The sequence below is a fragment of the Cnephaeus nilssonii genome (genome assembly GCF_951640355.1).
Source record: "Cnephaeus nilssonii genome assembly, chromosome: 5".
NCBI lineage: Eukaryota > Metazoa > Chordata > Mammalia > Chiroptera > Vespertilionidae > Cnephaeus > Cnephaeus nilssonii.
Genome location: NC_137076.1, coordinates 27,593,805 through 27,613,776, shown reverse-complemented (window position 1 = coordinate 27,613,776; position 19,972 = coordinate 27,593,805). Strand labels below are relative to the sequence as shown.

The following is a 19,972-nucleotide window of genomic DNA, read 5'->3' as shown; positions in this document are numbered from 1 at the left end:
ATAAGAGTCTTTTATCCTTTGAGACTAGCATGGAGGGACCTGGAGAGCATGATGCTAAGTGAATTCAGTCAGTCAGGGAAAGACAAGTATCATATGATCTCACTTATATATGGAATCTAATTAAGAAAATAAACTGATGAAAGGAGTGGATTCAGAGACAAAGAAGCATGGAAAAAAGTGCAGAATCTTTGAGGGAAAGCGGGGGGAGTGTGGGAGGTTGGGAGGGAATCAATCAAAGACCTTGTATGCATATATGCATAACCCATGGACTCAGATGGTGTGAGGGGTTGGGGGGTCTTGAATGGGTCGATGGGGGGAAAAACGGGACATATGTAATACTTTCAACAATGAAGATTTTGAAAAAATAAAAAAATAATAATTTTAAAAGTCAAGACAAAACTCTTATACTGAAATGTGTTAAAATCGTATTTGATATTAAAATATATTTTAAGGAAAACAAGTTTTTATCATTATTGCTGAGGTTTGGGGCACACCCTTAGAACTTTATGCGCAGAAGAATGTCTCCGCTGCCTCACACGGCCCTGCTTTCACACCTCTGGGCTCCTAACTTTCCTAAGCTGAACACGGACAGTATTAGTGTCTCAGAGCCTGGGGCTCAAAACTGAGTTGACAGCACAGGGAGAGCAAGAGTCCCTCCTGAAGGACAAGAGGCAGCAGGTGCCCCAAGGACTCACCACGACCTTCAGGGTCTTCCTTACACCGTCGGTGATGAAGTACCGATAGACAGTGGCTTTCACCTCTACCTCCTGCAGGCCGACTGTCAGGGGCACAATGACATAAGGCACGGCCAGTGAGGACTTGGGAGGGATGGATACAGTCTGCAGGTGACGCTTCTTGGCAGTGGCCATGCTGCAGAAGGCTGGATTGTAGAGCATTTCTACTCTCACCTGCCAGGGAGAGAGTATCAGGCCAGGGGCATGCGCCATGGTCCCCTCTCCAGGTCTCCCCTCGTGCCTCTCCTGCTCCAAGGACCCACCGTGAGCGTATCTGCTTCCCGGTAGTTGTAGAGGACGGCTCGGATCTCCACCTGCTCGTTACGAACCACAGAGTAGGGCAGCCGCAGGTCGATGAAGAAATCTTGCACCACCGTCACCTCATAGGGGTCAGCCACACAGATGCCTGCCCAGGGGAACAGAACATGAGTGTCAGGGGTAAGGGATGGGCAGGGTGGACAGGGTCCAAGTTCAGCTCCAAGTTCCTGCCCCTCAAGGCTTAGCCCTGACACGGGAGCTGTCCCGAGCTCAGCTTGTTTTTGTAGAAGCCCATAGACTAGAGAGTGTTGATGGTGATGAATTACAAATGATAGTGGTAGCTGGGAGTTGCCAGGATTTAGTGATTTCTTTGGAATTTTACTCAGAGATAGAGATGGAGGAGGAAAGTGAGTCAGCCTCACTGAAGGGTCTACCTGTTCTCCCTTGGTAGCCCCAAGCCAATGTGGTCACTGGGAGTTGGAAAGGTGGCTAACTTGAAAGGGAATTGGATTTCTACTTTTATTTTAGTTTAGTTAACTCAGATTTAAACTTCCAAACTAGTTCTTGTGTATATACTGAAATAATATACTGTCCAAGGGTGACTTTTATGGAATGTAAATTATATCTCGATTTTAAAATGCCCATGGACACAAACAATAAAGGCCTGGAAGTGACGGGTGAGGGATGGAGGGGGTCAATGGGGAAAAGACAAACAAACAAAGGGGACATCTGTAATATTTTCAGCAATAAAGATAATTTTTTAAAAAAATGGTGCGTGGCCCTGGCCAGTGTGGCTGGGTTTGCTGGGTATCGTCCTGTCCACCAAAAGGTTGCCAGTTCAATTCTGGTCAGCGCACGTGCCCATTTGAGGGCTTCCATCCCAGTGGGGGGCATGTGTAGACCGCCAATTGATGTTTCACTCTCACATCCCACTCTTTCTCTCCTTCTCCCTTCCTCTCTCTCTAAAAATTGATTTTAAAAATCTTAAAAAACACACAATAAAAATGATGCTTGATTTAGTGATTGGAAAACTTTTATCAGTATGATTGGAACAACTTGAATATGTCAATCTGCTTTTTCAACTGCAAATTTTTTGAATCCTAAAATAGAGGTCAAAATGTTTCCAATGAAAAGCTCACATCCTGAGAATCAAGATGGCGGCATAGGTAAACACCTGTACTTGCTGCCTCTCACAACCACATCAAAATTATAACTAAAAGACAGAATAACTATCATCCAGAACCACGGGAAAACTGGCTAAGTGGAAGTTCTACAACTAGAAGTAAAGAAGAAAGCACATTGAGACTGATAGGATGAGCGGAGGTGAATACAGAAAGGGCTGGCAACTGGGTGTGCTGCTTTTTTTTTTTCATTGGGAGAGAGATACAAGCTCCTGATTGCTCTGAACTCTAGTTCTGGGAGAGACTCTGGGGACCCAGACACATACAGAGAGAAACTGGACTGTCTGGCATCGGGCCGGAACACGAGGGCAGCTTTCTTTCAGAAGGAAGGTGCTCACAGTGGTCATTGCTCCTGCACCAGGACCTCTCTGGTGCAGGGTTGACTGGCAGCCATTGCTGTTTGCCCTACCCTTGTGAGTCCCTGAGATCCTGCCCCACCCAATTTTCAACCCCACCCAAGCTGTGTGCAGTGGCTTTTGCATATGAATGGCCTGTCCTTTTTTCAGCCTAAAACCTGTCAAACAGGCAGCAACTGAGTCAGGGAGCCCCAAAGCTACCAAAAGAAGGCCCAAGGCCCGGCAGCAGCGGCCTGCCTTGCTTCACAGCTAGGCCTCATGTGGGCACTTCCAAACCTGATACAAAGAGGAGGAATCTGCAGATCTCTCTGTAGCTCCTGCTGGGCAGCCCCAGGCAGTGGCTGATTTTGCACCTCCTTGGAGATCCAAGAGCCAGTGTACCCAGTGGTCAGAGTAAGACCATACCAGATTACAACTCTTCACATCCATAAGTGACACACTCAAGGGGCAGACTCAGTGAGCACCAAAGCCCCACTGAAGCAAGTCTTGCCCCATAAGGGTGTCTCCTGCACAGCAGTTCTCTGATTGACCCAACTGGTCCTCACAGCCAATTGACCTGGAGGTCAATTCCTCCCAGTGACACCAATAGCAATCAAGGCTTAACTACAACAGGAGTGTGTACACAGCCCACAAAGGGGTGAACCAAGAGTGTCCACCTCAGGTGATTGGGGATGCTGAACCAATGGGCCCTATAAGACACCTACCACACAAGGCCACTCTATCAACACAGGAAAGCAGCCAAAATGCGGAGACAAACAAACATGTCACAAATGGAAGAAAACAAAATACTGGATATAGAGTTCAAAACCACAGTTATAAGGTTACTCAAGAATCTTCTAAAAACCTCTGAGGAACTTAGTGAAACCTTCAGTGATCTTAGTGAGAATGCCCCCCAAAATGGAGAAGGACCAGTCAGAAATTTAAGCATACACTGACTGAAATAAAGAATAATATACAGAGATTCAACAGTAGACTAGAGGATCCTAAGAATCAAGTCAAAGATTTAAAATACAAGGCAGCAAAAACATCCAACTGGAAGAGAAAGAAGAAAAAAGAATCCAAAATTATGAAGATAGTGTAAAAAGCCTTTGAGATAACTTCAAGTATACCAGCATCCAAATATGGGTGTGCCCAAAGAAGAGAGAGAGCAAAATATTGAAAACCTATTTAAAGAAATAATGACAGAAAACTTCCCCTACCGGTAAAAAAATAGACTTACAAGTCCAGGAAGCGCAGAGAACCCCAAACAAGAGGAATCCAAAGAGGACCACACCAAGACGCATCATAATTAAAATGCCAAATGCAAGAGACAAAGAAAGAATCTTAAAAGCAACAAGAGAAAAAAAGTTAGTTACCCACAAGGGAGTACCCATACGACTGTCAGCTGATTTCTCAACAGAAACTATGCAGTCCAGAAGGGAGTGGCAAGAAATATTCAAAGTGATGAATAGCAAGAACCTACAACCAAGATTACTCTACCCAGCAAAGCTATCATTCAGAATTGAAGGTCAGATAAAGAACTTCACAGACAAAAAAATGCTAAAGGAGTTCATCACCACCAAACCAGTATTATATGAAATGCTGAATGGTATTCTTTAAGAAAAGGAAGAAGAAAAAAAAGGTAAAGATAAAAAATTATGAATAACAAAGTGACAACAAATACATATCTATCAACAAGTGAATCTAAAAATCAAATGAATAAAAAATCTGAGGAACAGAATAATCTGGTGAATGTAATAGAATCAGAAGCATGGAAAGGGAATAGACTTACAATTCTTGGGGGGAAGGTAGTGTGAGGGGTGAGGGAAGAGATTGGACAAAAATTTTACACAAATGGACGAGGACAGTGGGGAGGCGAGGGCCTGGGATGGGGTGGGAACCGCGTGGAGGGGAGCTATGGGGGGAAAAAGAGGAACATCTGTAATAATCGGAACACTAAAGATTAAAAAAAGAAAGAAAGAAAAAAAGAAAAACTCACATCCTAATTGAGATGCACTCTAAGTATAAAAGGCATACCAGATTCAAAGGCTTACAAATAGAAGTAAAATAAGTAATTAAAATTTTTGATATCTTGCCTGGCCAATGTTGCTCAGTGGCTGAATGTCAACCCATGAACCAGGAAATCATGGTTGCATTCCCAGTCAGGGTACATGCCCAGGTTGCAGGCTCAATTCCAGTATGGGGCGTGCAGGAGGAAGCCAATTGATGATTTTCTCTCATTGATGTGTCTAACTCTCTCTCCCTCTCCCTTCCTCTCTCTGAAATTATTGAAAACAAATTTCTTATAAATAAGGCTTAAAAATAAATAAACAAATATTTTGATATCTTAATAGTTTATGCTTAAATAGTAAAGAATTTATTATTGTAATATTATTATTAGTGTGATAGTGGTTTTGCAAACCTTTATAAAATGTGGGAATGATAATATTTTGGATATATTTGGGTGAAATAAAAAGTATTTCTGAAATCGGGTTCATCATACTCTTTTTTTCATGGGGCTACCAGAAATATAAAATAACACACCAGCCCACATTACATGTTCCCTTCCTTCCTTCCTTCCTTCCTTCCTTCCTTCCTTCCTTCCTTCCTTCCTTCTTTCCTTCTTTCCTTCCTTCTTTCCTTCCTTCCTTCCTTCCTTCCTTCCTTCCTTCCTTCCTTCCTTCCTTCCTTCCTTTTTTTCAAGGCACTATTATAAGGGCTTTACATGTATTAACTCATAACAATCCTCCCAACAATGCTTTGAGTACGTGCTATTTCTAATCATGCCCATTTTATGGAGGAGCACAGAGAGGTTGAGTAACTTGATTAAGGCCACACAGTGGCTCATGCTGAGTCATACTGGAGTCCCAGGCAAAAAGAAACTATGTGCCCCTGTGTAAATGATTTAATTTAAGATAATCTCTTGTTCAAGAGAAATTGCCATAGCTCTGGCTGGTGTGGCTCAGTTGGTAGAGTATTGTCCCATGCGCTGAAATTCCATTCCAGGTCGGGCACATGCCCAGGTTAGGAGCTCCATCCCCATAGCCGTTTTTCTCTTATGAATCTCAATCTCTCTTTCTCCCCGCTCTTTCTAAAAAAAATAAAAGCATATTTTTTCCTAAATAAGAGAAACTGACAGAAAATGTCAATTCCTTCAATTAAAAATGAGATCAGCAAAGAAGCATATTTTTAAAATCTTGAAGTCAAGAAAGTAAAATGATACTAAAGTGTAATGAACAAAATGAGAATACAGCCTAAGAAAGTCTGGTTCTATCATAAATAAAATATTTACACTTAATATTGTGAGTTTGAATACACCTGCCTTTTAATGTTTTAATATTGTTTAAGAAATTTTACCTTTAAAGTATCCTATCTAATAAAAGAGTAATATGCAAATTGACCATCACTCCAACACACAAGATGGCTGGCCCCATGTGGTCAAAGATGGCTGCCCCCATGTGGACTCAAGATGGCCACCACAAGATGGCCAGCAAGGGAGGGCAGTTGGAAGGGACCAGGCCTGAAAGGGAGGGCAGTTGGGGGTGATGAAGCCTGCAGGGGAGGGCAGTTAGGGGTGACCAGGCCAGTAGAGGAGGGAGGTTGGGGGCAACCAGGCCTGCAGGGAAGGGCAGTTGGGAGGGACCAGGCCTGCGGGGAGGGAAGCTGGGGGGGACCAGGCTTGTAGGTGAAGGCAGTGAGGGGTGACCAAGCCTGCAGGGGAGGGCAGTTAGGGGTGACCAGGTCTTCAGGGGAGGCAGTTAGGGGTGACCAGGCCTGCAGGGGAGGGCAGTTAGGGGCAATCTGGCTGGCAGGGGAGCAATTAGGCATCAATCAGGCTGGCAGGTGAGTGGTTAGGGGGTGATCAGGCTGGAAGGCAGAAGCAGTTAGGGGCAATCAGGAAGGCAGGCAGGCGAATAGTTGCGAGCCAGCAGTCCTGGATTGTGAGAGAGATGTGTGACTGATCATTTAGACCCGGTCAGGCCTAAACGAGCAGTCGGACATCCCTCAAGGGGTCCCAGATTGGAGAGGGTGCAGGCTGGGCTGAGGGACACCCCCCAACCCCGTGCACGAATTTCATGCACCAGGCCTCTAGTACATAAAATATTCATATGGGTCACATTTTTTCTCTTGCCTCAAACTCCTTTGTGGTTTGTCATGGCTCTGGTCTCTGTTTAAAATATGGATATTTTGTTCATCATAGATTTTTTTTTTTTGTACTCACTTTTATTTTGAAAACTATTGCAGTGGGATATTATTTATCTTGATGACCGACTTTTTGGCACCCACTTATATTTTGCACTAAAAGTCGGGGCCTTCCTTCCCTCACCCCTCCCAGCCCTGCTGTAAACCATCTCCATTTAGCTAGAGCTCCTCAGGTCTCACCCCAGCTGTGGGTGACCGGGGACAGGTCCACCTTTGTCATACTTCACAATCTGACCACCGATGTTTCAATTCCCCATTTCATCCTGCTTCCTCCTTTTTCTTAATCACTTAACCCACTATTTTGTCAACTGCAACTCCTTAAAAGCTTTTGTGGTTGCGAATTATTCTGTATGATACTACAATGGTAGACTCATGTCATAAAACATTAGACTAAACCCATAGAATGTACATCAAGAGTGAATTCCTACTGTCAGCCATGAACTTGGGGACTTCATGATTGATTGTAACAAATGCACCACTCTGGTGGGGGATGTTGACAGTGCGGGCGGCTGTGCATGGGAGGGGTGATGGCAGAGGGTATATAGGAAACCTCTGTACTTTTTTCTCAACTTTTTAATAGAATATTTTTGTTTTTGTTCATTATCACCCGAGGATATTTTTTCCCCACTGATTTTTAGAGGGAATGGAAGGAAGAAGGAGAGACAGAGAGAGAAACATTGTTGTGAGAGAGACATATTCATTGGTTGCCTCCAGCACAGGCCCCAATCGCCTGAAACCTGGGTATGTGCCCTGGCCAGGAATCTAACCCACCGCCTTTGTCGGCTCAATTAAAAAAAAAAAAGAAATTATTTATTTTTTACAGAGAGGAAGGGAGAGGGATAGAGAGTTAGAAACATCGATGAGAGAGAAACATCGATCAGCTGCCTCCTGCATACTCCCTACAGGGTATGTGCCCGCAACCAAGGTACATGCCCCTGACTGGAATCGAACCTGGGACCCCTGAGTCGGAAGGCTGACGCTCTATCCACTGAGCCAAACCAGCTAGGGCTGTCTGTTCAATTTTGCTGTTAAACTAAAACTGCTCTAAAAATAAAATCAATTTAAAAAATAAAAAGCACTGCCCAGCTGGCGTGGTTCAGTGGTTGAGCATCAACCCATGCACCACGAGGTTACTGGTTCGATTCCCAAGGAGAGCACATTCCTCGGTTTGAGCTCAGTCCCCAGCAGGAGGCATCCAGGAGGCAGCCAGCTGATGTTGATGTTTCTCTCTCATCGATGTTTCTGGTCTCTCTTCCTTCCTCTCTCTCTAAAAAATCAAGAACATATTTTCTTTAATATATTTTGATTTTTTACAGAGAGGAAGGAAGAGGGATAGAGAGTTAGAAACATCGATGAGAGAGAAACATCGATCAGCTGCCTCCTGCACATCCCCTACCGAGCATGTGCCCGCAACCAAGGTACATGCCCTTGACCGGAATTGAACCTGGGACCCTTGATTCCGAAGGCCAACAACGCTCTAGCCACTGAGCCAAACTGGCTAGGGCAAATCAAGAACATATTTTAAAAAATAAAATAATAAGCACTGACACCCACATCTAGACTCTGATGCACCTGCCCCAACCATTAACCAGGGGTAGAGCGTCAGCCACCACGAAGCAGAGGAGCTTTGGGATGGATGAGAAACAGAAAATGCCCGGGGCCCTGGGCCTGCGAAACCACCATCTCACCTTTCCTGTCGGACAAGCTCACAGCCATGATCTCCCAGGTGGTGATGGAGTCTTTCAGAAACACCTTTAGGGTCTTGGAGGAGATTCTAGATGGAGGAGAAATGGGGGCCTTAGGAGAAGATGTGGTGGAGGGGAGACCAGGTAATGAGGGGCCCCAAAGGGACCGGTTGGAGGGCGCAGGTGTGGGCACCTCTTGGTTTTTCCAGGTTGGGTTGTGGAGTTGCACTATGATCCCAGACAACAGAGGAGGTTGGGGGGCATGCAAATTAAATGTTCTGGTCCTGAGTGTGGGTAGGAAGTGCCTGGGGGTGGGTTGGAATGAGGGGTGCCCAGCCTTACCCATTTTTCTCTGGCTCCTTTAACTCCTCAATTGTCCACAGCCAACTCTCAGGGAACTGGCTTCTGGAAACGATGTCTTCTTCTGGAATGATCTCCTCATCCAGATCACCTGGGCAGGTAGGGGGCAATCTGGGTTTAGAGCAGACCCGCTTCCCCTGTCTTTTGCTCACGTGCGTTGGGAATCTTTGTGAAGGGATGCGACCTTTCCAGCTAAAAGAATTTAGAAATATTTCTCCACTTTGACAACAGCTGCCTTTGAGAGGTGGCTGCTAAGCCCCACCCCCCCAAAGTACACATGTTCACAAAAATCATGTGTTACCACATAAGGCGTCCATCCAAATCTGTTATCTTAAAGGCTAAGTGATATTGATCTTTGGGAACAGCTCTCTTGACTTAAATTTTAAAAAGATGTTAAAAAAACAACATAAAATGAGTAAAGAGGAACTTTGCAATGGAGAAACAGGGCAGACACCACCTTAATCAAGGATCAAGATTCACATCACCAATGATGGGACAAGTCAATGTGATAGAGGAGACCTACAACCTGATAGATAGTGTACCCGAATTAATCTGAAAAGTAATTATATTATTTTAAATCTTAGAACACATATACTTATGTGCATACGGGGTTAAGTTTCTTATATGTATACTAGAGGACTGGTGCATGGATTTGTGCACATTGAAAGGAAATTAATTAGAAGAAATATTTAGAGGCCGGGGAGGGACCATGGGAGGTTGGTTCCAGACCGTGTCCAGCCCATCTCACCCAGTCCATTGGCCAAACCCCACCACAAGCTAACCTACCGGTCGGAGCATCTGCCCCCTGGTGGCCAGTGCACATCATAGTGACTGGTCGAACGGTCGAATGGTGGGACACTTACCATATTAGGTTTTTATATATATAGATCGGGGGCTAAGTTTTTCTTAAAGTTTTCTTTTCAAGGCCTGCAAAGTGATTGAGGAGGTGACTCAGCTGTGAATGCAGCAAGCAGAACTGATAGGTATGGTCAGGCCAACCCACCAAGAGTCAAAACATCATCATCTCATCAACATCATCTCATTGCCTGATGACTGATTACAATAGCTGATGTCTATGGACCACCAGGCCTGTTCAGAGCTGCATCCTGTACCCCAACCCCCTTCCCACTTATGCCCTTGGAAAACCTGTTTTCCTGAATACTTTTCTTACAGAGCCATAAACCATACACAACTCCCAAAAGGGCGGCTGACTGCAGACACCAGCCAGGACCTCTCAGCTCCCCTTTACCACCGTCATAGGGAGGACTGCAAAAGCCCGGGAAACAGAAACAAAGAACGTAATGCCTTTTATAAAGAGCCCACTACAATCAGCGCTCAGCTTTAGGAACCAATTCCCCTGAGCCACAGCACAGGTGCTCCTGCAATAAAGTGCATTTTCTCAATCTTCTGAGTGCCTGGTTCTCAGTCTTCTCAATGCCTGGAAATTTTGCCATAACAAATGCTACCTGCTTCCAGATCAGAGGCATCAAGGAGGGCACAATATCTCCTCTGGGACAGCCCTGCCCAAAATGCAAAACCCGAATGTGAGCAGGAGAAACATCAGGCAGACTCAGGGGGCTGAACAACTTTCAAATGATCTGGCCTGTGTACCTCCTGTACGTGAAGAACGTGAGAGTCACAGAAAGACCGAAGAGCCGCTGGGGGTTGGGCAGATACGAGGAGGCTAAAGAGACACAGCCAGACACACCAATGCAATGTGTGATACGGAACTGGGTCCTTTTCCTAGAGAGAACTAAAAAATTTAAAAAGTGGCAACGTTTGAGTGGAGTCTGAATTAGATGTTGGGAAGGAATCCACAGTAATGTCCTGATGCTGAGCATTGTGCTGTGGTGTTTAGGAGAATATATTTGCTGCCAAAAAATGCACACTAAACTATTCAGAATGATGGGGGCATCAAACAACTCAGGAGGGCGCGGGGGGGGGGGGGGGGGGGGAGGAGGGAGGGTTTAACCCGAACAACTTCCTCTGTAAGTTAAAGGCTGTTTAAAGAAAACAAGATCATTATTTTTGCATTGGTCGGCCAGACAGCCACTGGGCAAGTTTCCCAATCTTCCTTAGGTTTTAAGCAGAAGCATATTTTTTGTTACTTTTCATCCTGTAATTGATAACGTAATTTCCCTCAATTTCACAAGCCGCTCACACCTGCATTTGTTCTTGGAAGCAAATTTGATCCACTCATTTCCCACCCCCAGTGATGGGCGCCTCCCCCTCCCACCACCAGCCCTCAGGCAGGGCCCCCCAGGCCACAGCACTCACTCCTGGCCAGGCCCAGGTCGCCATCCCGCCTGAGCTCCAGCCGCAGCTGGGTGATGTAGTTGCAGCAGTCCAGGAAGGCGTCCACGCAGGCCTTGTCCTGGAGGATGAACTGCGCCCTGCGCTGGCACGGGTACTGCATGGGGTTCTCCCGCATACCGTCCTCACAGCACTTGCGCAGCTCCTTGCTGGGGTACTCACCCGCTGTGGGAACACACACCTCAGGCAAGTCCCCACAGGGCCTCTCAGGGAGGACCTGCCCAGGTCCAGGCTGTGCCCTCCTCCCGCTTTGCTGGGATCTCAGTGGACAGGGTGCAAGGGTCGGGGAGGCGGAGGAGGGCTCCCACCTTTGCCCATCCTCTTCTCCATGAGCTGCACGGAGCGGCGTCGCCGGGTGGCTGGTTTCGGGCATGCCAAATCTGAGGGGCGGGTGGACAGAACAAGGTGGGTTAAACACTGACTGCCTGTCCTTGGTTTACTCCTCACAGTAGCTGCGAGGTGGGAGTGTTATTGCTCCCATTTAACAGATGTAGACACGGAGCCTCAGAGAGGAGAGCGATTTGCTAGTTGGTGGTAGAGGCAGGACTGGAAACCAGGGTCCCGGATCCTATCTGGGAGGTAGAAGTGCTGCCCCTCCCTGGGTGTCCACTGGCCGACTCCTCACCTGACCGCTGCTCGGTCTGCAGGCCTTTGCTGGTCTGGAAGACCAGCCCGGCATCCTTAAAGACGCCTGCATAGTTCTTTCCACTGCCCGGCGTGCAGCCAATGTCTGCCTTCTCCACTGTGTCCCAGATCTGCAGGTTGGGGAGGACTCAAGGGCAGGCTGAGGCCAGGCCAGCAGGGCCTAGGTCACCACACCAACACATCCACCCAACCTCACTACTGTCCTCCTTTTGGGCCCCAGACACTCCACAGTCGGTGATCAGAGTGTGCTGCTGTGGGACTCAGATCTGTGTCCATTACCATGACTGTCCCCAACATAGACCCTGTCCATCCACATTTCCAGGAGGATAAGCATCAGCATCTACCTGGACAACAGATATCGCTCAACAGATATCGAGCCCCTTGGTTACCCTCGATCTTGAGCGATATCTGTTGTCCAGGTAGATGCTGATGCTTATCCTCCTTCATGGCACTTTTCACCACCAGCTGTGAGGAGGTGGGAGGGGTAGGAGGGATAAGTCAGCCCAGTGGGGCCCCAGCCTTGGTCAGTAGAGGACAGAAGGGATCCTGGACTGGTCCCGAAGGAGAGAAAGATGGAGACAGAGAGAAGAAAGAGGACGCACAAAACCAGGATTGGGTAGAAAGTCAAGGAAAGAGAAAATTGGGAGCAAGAGAGATACTGAGACTAACTTGAACTTCATCCCATCCCCATGTCTGTGTCCATTTTGACCTCTGCACTCAACCCACACTCAACCTCATGTCACTGGTTATCCCCACCGCCATTCCCACCTCAACCCAAGGCCATCTCTTTGCCTCTGCCATCTTTTACCCAACCTCAGTGACATGGGGACATACCTTTCTCTGAGTCAACCTGTTCTTCTTATTCAGCACAAACACGCCCTTGTCCACGGCCACCAGCCCCACTCGAGCCCCTTGGTTACCCTCGATCTTGAGCGATATCTGTTGTCCAGGTAGATGCTGATGCTTATCCTCCTTCATGGCACTTTTCACCACCAGCTGTGAGGAGGTGGGAGGGGTAGGAGGGAGAAGTCAGCCCAGTGGGGCCCCAGCCTTGGTCAGTAGAGGACAGAAGGGGTCCTGGACTGGTCCCGAAGGAGAGAAAGATGGAGACAGAGAGAAGAAAGAGGACGCACAAAACCAGGATTGGGTAGAAAGTCAAGGAAAGAGAAAATTGGGAGCAAGAGAGATACTGAGACTAAAAAAGGGAAGAAAACTAGATGGAAAAGGAGAATAGAGAGGCAGGAACTCTACAAGCAGGGGAGAGAAGTGGGTTCAGAAGATCAGAGAGAGGCAGAGACAGAGAAAGCCATGGCCAGGCAGAGAGTCACAAGATGGGCACAGAGACTCACAATGCTTACCGTGCCCACACACGAATCCTTGACATCCACCCACACGGAATCAGCCACCACCTCCCTCTGGCCTCCTTTGTTCAGCGTGTAATAGGCCACCAGGCGGAAGGAAGGAATAAACTCTGTCGTGAGGGTCAGAGGCAGCACCACCAGGAACTGGCCGGCTTCTCTCACCTGGCGTCCCACCTTCAACAGCTTCCCCTTGTTCATGACCTTAGGAGATAGGTTGGCATAAGGATCAGGACAGCAGGAGGGAGGATGGGGGATCTGGAATGAGGTAGGGCTCCAAAGGCCTGGAGAAGTGAGGAGGGGGGAGACCTGGGGTTGTAGGAAGCCACGCACCAGGTAGGTGAAGTATAGGACATTGGCATCCTGGCCGGGGTCCATTTGCAGGAAAAAGTGGACATCGAGCTTGTCTCCTGGCTTGAGTTCCGTGGCGGGCACGGAGAGGTGCAGGTAGTTGTTGGAGTTGCCCATCGTACTGTAGGGTAGGACCTGCATTTGATTGGTAGCCTGTCGTTCCTCCGGGAGGCCATCCTTCATTGTCCGGACCTGAGCAGGGAGACAGGGAGGCATGCTGCCTACCTGGGATGTCCATGACCTAACCTCTGGCACCTGGCAATATGGCAGCTTGTGTGACAAGAGGGATTTTGCAGATGGGATGGAGCTAAGGATCTGGACACGGGCAGACTATTCTAGGTTACCCAAGCACGCTAATGTAATCACAAGGGTCCTTATAAGACATCCATGCAGATGACAGGAGGCCCTGTGTAAATGGCAGGAGGACCCTCTACCCAGACGGCAGGACTCCAATGTGCAGACAACACTCCTCTATGTGAATGAAACATCTCTGTGTGAATGGCATGACCCACTTATCCAAATGAAAGGACCCCCGCTATGCACATGACAAGACCCCTTTGTACAATCATTAGAAGCCCGCTGTACCAATAAAGTCCTCTATTTCCCTGGGGTGGGGTCCTGCTGGTGCAGACTCACAGTGAACAACAGGGGCTTCTGGCTCTTGTGTGTGTTGATGGTTAGCTTAGCCAGGCCATCATCCCGGGTCACAGAAATCTCTTGGTTGGAGTCCTGAATTGCCACAGGAATGCGGGGGGCTGGGGAGCCATCGGGGTTCGTCACATACACCTGTGGGTGCAGGGGGTTTAGCAGACCCAGAGACGAGGCCAGTGCTCAGGAGTGGGGTGCAACCTTGCCCTGGGTCTCACCATGAGGTCAAAGGGCATGGCGGGCTTGAAGAACCTGGGCGTCTTGGTGAAGTGGATCTGGTAGGGGGAGGTCACGATGGGGATCCCGCTGCGCTCCGCCTCCACCATGTCGCTGCCTGAGGGGGCCAGCTGTGAGGGTGGGCTACTGGGCCACCCTTCAGGGCCAGGCTTCCCCCAAATTGGACCCTGCTGCCTTCATATCGGACCTCCCTCCTCAGACGGGGCCTCTATCATGGGACTGATCCCACCTTCATTCCGGGCCTCCTCCCTCAATTGGGCCTCCCCTCTCACACCAGACTGCGTGGTGGTACTGAGCCTCCACCTTCAGCCCATGCCTCACCTGAGTGTAGGATGACGGTGACAGACACATACAATGACTTTCCCACTAGGGCAGCTTCTCGCGGGTGCTCTGGGGCCGCACTCAGCAGGACCTCTCGGCTCAGCACAGCTTCTCCAGTGCCATCCTCTATCTGGGACAGGGAATGAGGGCTGAGAGTGTGTGTGTGTGTGTCGGGGCGGGGGGGGGGGGGGGAACTCAGTGGGGCGGGGATTCAGAGAGTGAGAGGGAAGGGTTCAGAGTAGAGGAAGCTCTGGGGGCCTTTGGTAGGTACCACAACACGGGTGAGTGACTGGGACAGTGAAATCCTCTGGTCACCATCCTGGACCCCAAAGATGACGAAGGCCGTTCCATCCACATTCTTCCCATACAAGAACCTGTGCAGAGAGGAGAGTCTCAGATTCTCCCGCCTGAAAAGCTGAGTCTCCCACCCCAAACTTCCACTGGCCACGGAGAGGACACAGAATGCCTAGCCCCTCACCTCACCCTCACCAGGCCCTCACCTGGCCCCTCATTTGTTCTTTCACCTGACCCCTCACCTGGACCATCACTTGGTCTCTCACCTGGCCCCTCACCTGACCCCTCACATGGTCCCTATCTGACCCTCACCTGACGCTCACCTGAACCCTCTCCTGGTCTCTCACCTGGCCCCTCACCTGGTCCTCACCTGACCCCTCACCTGGTCTCTCACCTGGCCCCTCACCTGGCTGTAATGGTGACCTCCAGGCCCTTAGGGTCATCAATGTAGTAGAATTTCTCTGCAGGCTCCACTTGGACCTCAAAACTTGGCAGCACTGGGGATGGGGTGGGGGCAGGGACAGCACTCGTGAGGAGCCAGCACTGAGCCCAGCATTATGGGGCCGACACCCTGGCTCCCTCCTTCTCTTACCATATTCCTTGACCTCAAACTCAGCGGAGAAGACCTGCTGTGGCGAATCTTCATAGTGGGCTCGTATCTTCCACTGCCCCATGCTGTGGGGAAGGCAGATGAGTGATCTGCTGAGACCTGGAAGCCCCCCACTCTTTCTGGGATAGGGGTGCCCCAAACCCACTCACGGAGGGCCTGACGTACTTGACCAGCTCTGGGATATTCCAAGACAAGGGCAAGATGCCAATGTGGTTTTGAGAAGAGAGGAAGTCCTGCTTGATGGGAATGCCTTCGGGAGTCTGTAGATAGACAGGGAGGGGTGTGGTTCTTCAGAGCAGGCTTAGCCCCTTGGCCCTCTCCTTCTCTGTGTCTGGATACTCTTTCTGCCATGTCTACAGCAGCAGCGGCTAAGAACGTGGACCTGAGTTGGTCAGCCTGTGTTCAGCTCCCACTGTGCCACCTACAAGCTGTGTGACCTTGGGCAAGTTACTTAACTTCTCTGTGCTCAATGTGCACATCTGAAAACAGGAGATAAATACAGCCCCTCTGGCGTGGGACAGCGTTCATGTAAGCAGGAGCTCATCATTATGAGTGGCCCCCTGATATTAAGAATCACTAGACTGTATTACCTCCTTTTGTGCAGGGCTCTTGGCTGAGAATTTGATTTGTGCTAAGCCATACACAATTGCTCTGTTCAACCTTCTCCTCTGCAAGAATAGCAATCTCCTGTACACATATTATTTCATTTCTGTCAACAGTTAAACATCGGGAGACCCCACATAGAAATCTGGTTCTCTGGCTTCTCCTGGAAACCAGGGTAACTGTGGATAATGCCCTCCTGTTGGCACAGGTGACATTTCGCTTCTTCCTTTCTCCCTCCCTGCCTCCTTTCTTCCATCACTTTGTATTAAGCCCACTATGTGCCAAGCACTTTGTTGAATTCAGGAATAAGGCCCTGAACAAACAGATAAAAACTCCTTCCTGTAGGGAATTGAGGTTCCACAGAGGTAGGTGGAGGAGGCAATTATCCTATATAATAGAGGCTGATATGCAAATAGTCCCCTTGGGAGTTCGACTTTTTGCTATAACATGCGCTGACCACCAGGGGGAGGTATGGAATGAATGCAGGCCCTGGCTGGCAGCCAAGGAAGGAAGGCCCTGATTAGCCCTGATCGCCAGCCAGGCCTAGGGACCCTACCCATGCATGAATTTAACTAGGCCTCTAATTAAATGAATAAATCCAATTTACAGGATGCCAAAATGATGGCAGGAAGAGAGTGGAGTGCATGTGTGAATGCAAGGGGGTTGCAAATTTACAGGTGCTCAGAAAGGTCTCACTGTAACATTGGGGCATTGGTGACATTTGAGCAAAGTCTTGAAGGAGATAAAGGGCAAGTAGTATGCATATTTGCAGGAAGATTGTTTTCTGGGCAGAAGGAACAACCAGTGCAAAGGCCCTGGGGCAGGAGACTCTGCCTCATGTGTCAGAGGAACAGGGAAGAGTCCTGTGTGGCTGGAGCAGTGTGAGTGAGGGGAAGAGAGGGAGGAGGTGAGGGTGGGAAAGGGACAGGGGAAGTCACTGGAGGTTTTGAGCTTTTATCTGGAGGGTGGGAGGAGTCCTGGAGGCTGTGAGCAGAGGTGGGGCTGGACCTGACTCAGGTGCTCACAGGCGCCTCCTGGCCCCGTAGGCAGAACAGACTACTACACAGCATTATGGAATTACTCCAATCTTCAGAAGAGAAAACTTAGGCTCTGGACAGTGAGTGACTGGGCCGGAGTCACAGGGACCAGGGGTTTATCTGGAGGTGAAATTCACAGGTGCAAGCATTGCCCCATGCCGGCTCCCCAGATCCCTGCCCACCTGTAGGCCTCTGTGTTTGTGCCTCTCTCTATTTCTTGGCTTTAAGGTCTTTCCTAGTGTCTCTTTCTCTGTCTCAAACTCTTAGTCTCTCCTTGAGTCTCTGCCCCCAAGTGTGTCTGGGGGCCCAGCTGCCTGGTACCTCAATGCTGACGATGACCTTCTGGTTTGCAGGCAGCAGCTTGTGGTCCACGGTGAAGATCCGATAGAGGACTGGGAGGTGGCGGGAAAGAAAGGGACAGCTCAGTGAGGTCCTGCCCCTCCCGATGACCCAGCCCCAGCCTCGGAGCCACCCACCAGCCCTTACCCGTGGAGCCTGGGGTGTAGATGGGCTTGTCCGTCTGGATGAAGAGATACCCGCTCTGAAGGCTGACTAGCACCACCTTCTCCACCAGAACATTTCCAAAGACCGCCTGGACAGTCACAAACTTTTTCCCCTTCTGTGATTTTAACTCCTTGCTGGCCGGGATCTAGGCATGGATCGGGGAGGGCGTGAGGAGGGGTCTGCCCCAGGGCCCCTTGCCCACCGTCCAACCTCTGGCCCTTTGACTGGGCCCACATCTGCCCCTCCTCACAACAGAGCCTGCCCCTCACTCCTTCCTTGTCTCTCTAGTTGGCCAGGGTTTGGGGAGGGGGGTACTCAGCAAGGGGGCAAGGGCAAGAGACAGGCTAGGGTTCAGAGAGGAATGGAAAGGGGGATCAGAAAGGTGGCTCAGAGGATGGAGGGCTCAGTAGTAGAGGGGGCTCAGAAAGGGGAGGAGACTCAGAGAGGAGAGGGGCTTGAAGGAAGAGAGGGCTTGGAGGGAAAAGGGCTCCAAAAGGAGGGGCACAGACATTGTTGGCTTGGAAGGAAGGGGCTCAGGGTGAGGGAGGGCCTTAGAAGGGGCGGGGCCAATAAAAGGAGGAACCCAAATGGGGAGGAGAATTAAAGAGGAGAAGGGCTGCCCTGGCTGCTGTGACTCAGTTGGTTTGCTTGGACCTGTGCACCAAAAGGTCACCAGGTTTAACTGCTGATCAGGACACATACCCGGGTTTCAGGTTTGATTCTCCAGCCAGGGTGTGTACTGGAGGCAACTGAGCATGTTTTTCTCTCACATCGATGTTTCTTTCTCTCTCTCTCTCTCTCTCTCCCTCCCTCTCCCTCTCCATTCTTTTCAGTGAAAACATATTCGCAGGAGGATTAAAAACAAAAAAAGGGGAAGAGCTGAGGAAGGGACTGGGCTCATAGGCCAAGCGCTGGAATGGGGAGAAGACCCATAGGGGGCGGGGCATCCGTTGGGTGGCTCCAGTGAGCACCCACCTTGATGGTGACGGTGCTCAGGTATCCATTGGCGCTGTTCAGAATGGTGTCCTTGCTGGACAGCACCTGCTTCTTGCCTGGGAAGTCGTGTACTGTAACCTTGACAGGAATGTTACCTGTCCCATCGTGGGCCTCCAGCACCACCGTCTCCTCGTTCTCCAGCCGCAGGATGTTGGGGGTGATTATGGAGAACCTGTGGGAGGAGTGCACGGGGCCGTCCCAGGGACCTGACATTCCAGCCCGCACAGGGGTCTCCCCAGTCCCTGGTCCTGGAGGGGAGCCAGTGACCAGCAATGGCTCAGGAGCTGTAGGTCTCATCAACCCCTGAACCTCCAAACCAGAACCAGCAAGTCCTCCAATTTTCTAGACTTGCAAAAACACAGTTGGGGATCCCACATATGTACTCATGAAGCCTTAATCCCTAAATCTTTACACACCGCAATTTTCTAAACAACCAGTACCTCGGGTACCCCAACTTTACATACCCAAACTCACATGGACCAAATCTTTGAACCCCAAATCCTTGAACACCCCAAGCCTCTACCTAAACCTTTATCACTCAGGCCTATAAATAAAACTACATCCACCCTTCCTCTGATATAACGCCACACCACAGCTCTACACACACTGAAACCCATAAATCCTAAAACTACAAACTCCCAAATCATGTAAAGTCAAACCACCACATCCATAGAATCCCCAAACATCATATGCACCCTAAACCTACAGACCCCCAGTTTCATAAACATCCACACCCCCACTCTGCACAATGCCTGAATTTCACAACCAACCAACCAACCAACCAACCAACCAACCAACCCATAAACTCTCAAAGTCACAGGCAGCCCCATTTATGAGCATTCCTCCCACTAACTCCTCCTCCTCCGGCATAATGCACCCTGAATTCTACAAGGACCTGAACCCACAAATGCCCACTCCACCTCAGAAGTAGCCTTGCTTGGGGTAGGGTCATGACTACTCACATGGGGTCCCCCAGGGCCAGGGGGAGACTGCTCAGCAGCAGCAGCAGGAGGCTGGGACCTGAGGCAGGCCCCATGGTACAGGGACAGTGGAGGGACAGAGGGACAGAGGGACTGAGGGACGGAGGGAGAGGACAGGGAGGACTGAGCAGAGGCTGCTGGAGGCCTCCTTTTATCTGGCTCCTGCCTTTCCCCCACTCAGCCCAGCCCTCTGCTCCCCATGGCCTCTCCCCTCCCTGGGGTTGCCCCAGATTTCTCAATAACGTTTCCTAAGTTTTTTAATCCCCTGGGCCAGCAAGTCCTGGGATAAATAACCTGAGGGCATGTCCTCCTCCAACAG

At 49.5% G+C, this 19,972-nt stretch overlaps 1 protein-coding gene across 1 annotated transcript in view; it reads right to left on the bottom strand.

Moving 5' to 3' along the window:
* Positions 1–19,709, bottom strand: part of LOC307100729 (complement C3-like) — a gene marked incomplete at both ends in the record, with an annotated part of 43,695 nt that extends 23,986 nt beyond the window's left edge. The window contains 21 exons of the mRNA XM_079773282.1: positions 696–908; positions 998–1,140; positions 8,400–8,485; positions 8,739–8,847; positions 11,034–11,234; positions 11,378–11,449; positions 11,695–11,824; positions 12,549–12,710; positions 13,073–13,276; positions 13,406–13,615; positions 14,060–14,209; positions 14,290–14,405; positions 14,630–14,759; positions 14,901–15,003; positions 15,330–15,420; positions 15,516–15,598; positions 15,699–15,793; positions 17,495–17,565; positions 17,660–17,822; positions 18,653–18,845; positions 19,636–19,709. Coding sequence (XP_079629408.1) covers positions 696–908; positions 998–1,140; positions 8,400–8,485; positions 8,739–8,847; positions 11,034–11,234; positions 11,378–11,449; positions 11,695–11,824; positions 12,549–12,710; positions 13,073–13,276; positions 13,406–13,615; positions 14,060–14,209; positions 14,290–14,405; positions 14,630–14,759; positions 14,901–15,003; positions 15,330–15,420; positions 15,516–15,598; positions 15,699–15,793; positions 17,495–17,565; positions 17,660–17,822; positions 18,653–18,845; positions 19,636–19,709 — 2,799 coding nt within the window. The remainder of the gene's footprint in view (positions 1–695; positions 909–997; positions 1,141–8,399; positions 8,486–8,738; positions 8,848–11,033; positions 11,235–11,377; positions 11,450–11,694; positions 11,825–12,548; positions 12,711–13,072; positions 13,277–13,405; positions 13,616–14,059; positions 14,210–14,289; positions 14,406–14,629; positions 14,760–14,900; positions 15,004–15,329; positions 15,421–15,515; positions 15,599–15,698; positions 15,794–17,494; positions 17,566–17,659; positions 17,823–18,652; positions 18,846–19,635) is intronic.
* Between the last annotated feature and the right edge of the window lie 263 nt (positions 19,710–19,972).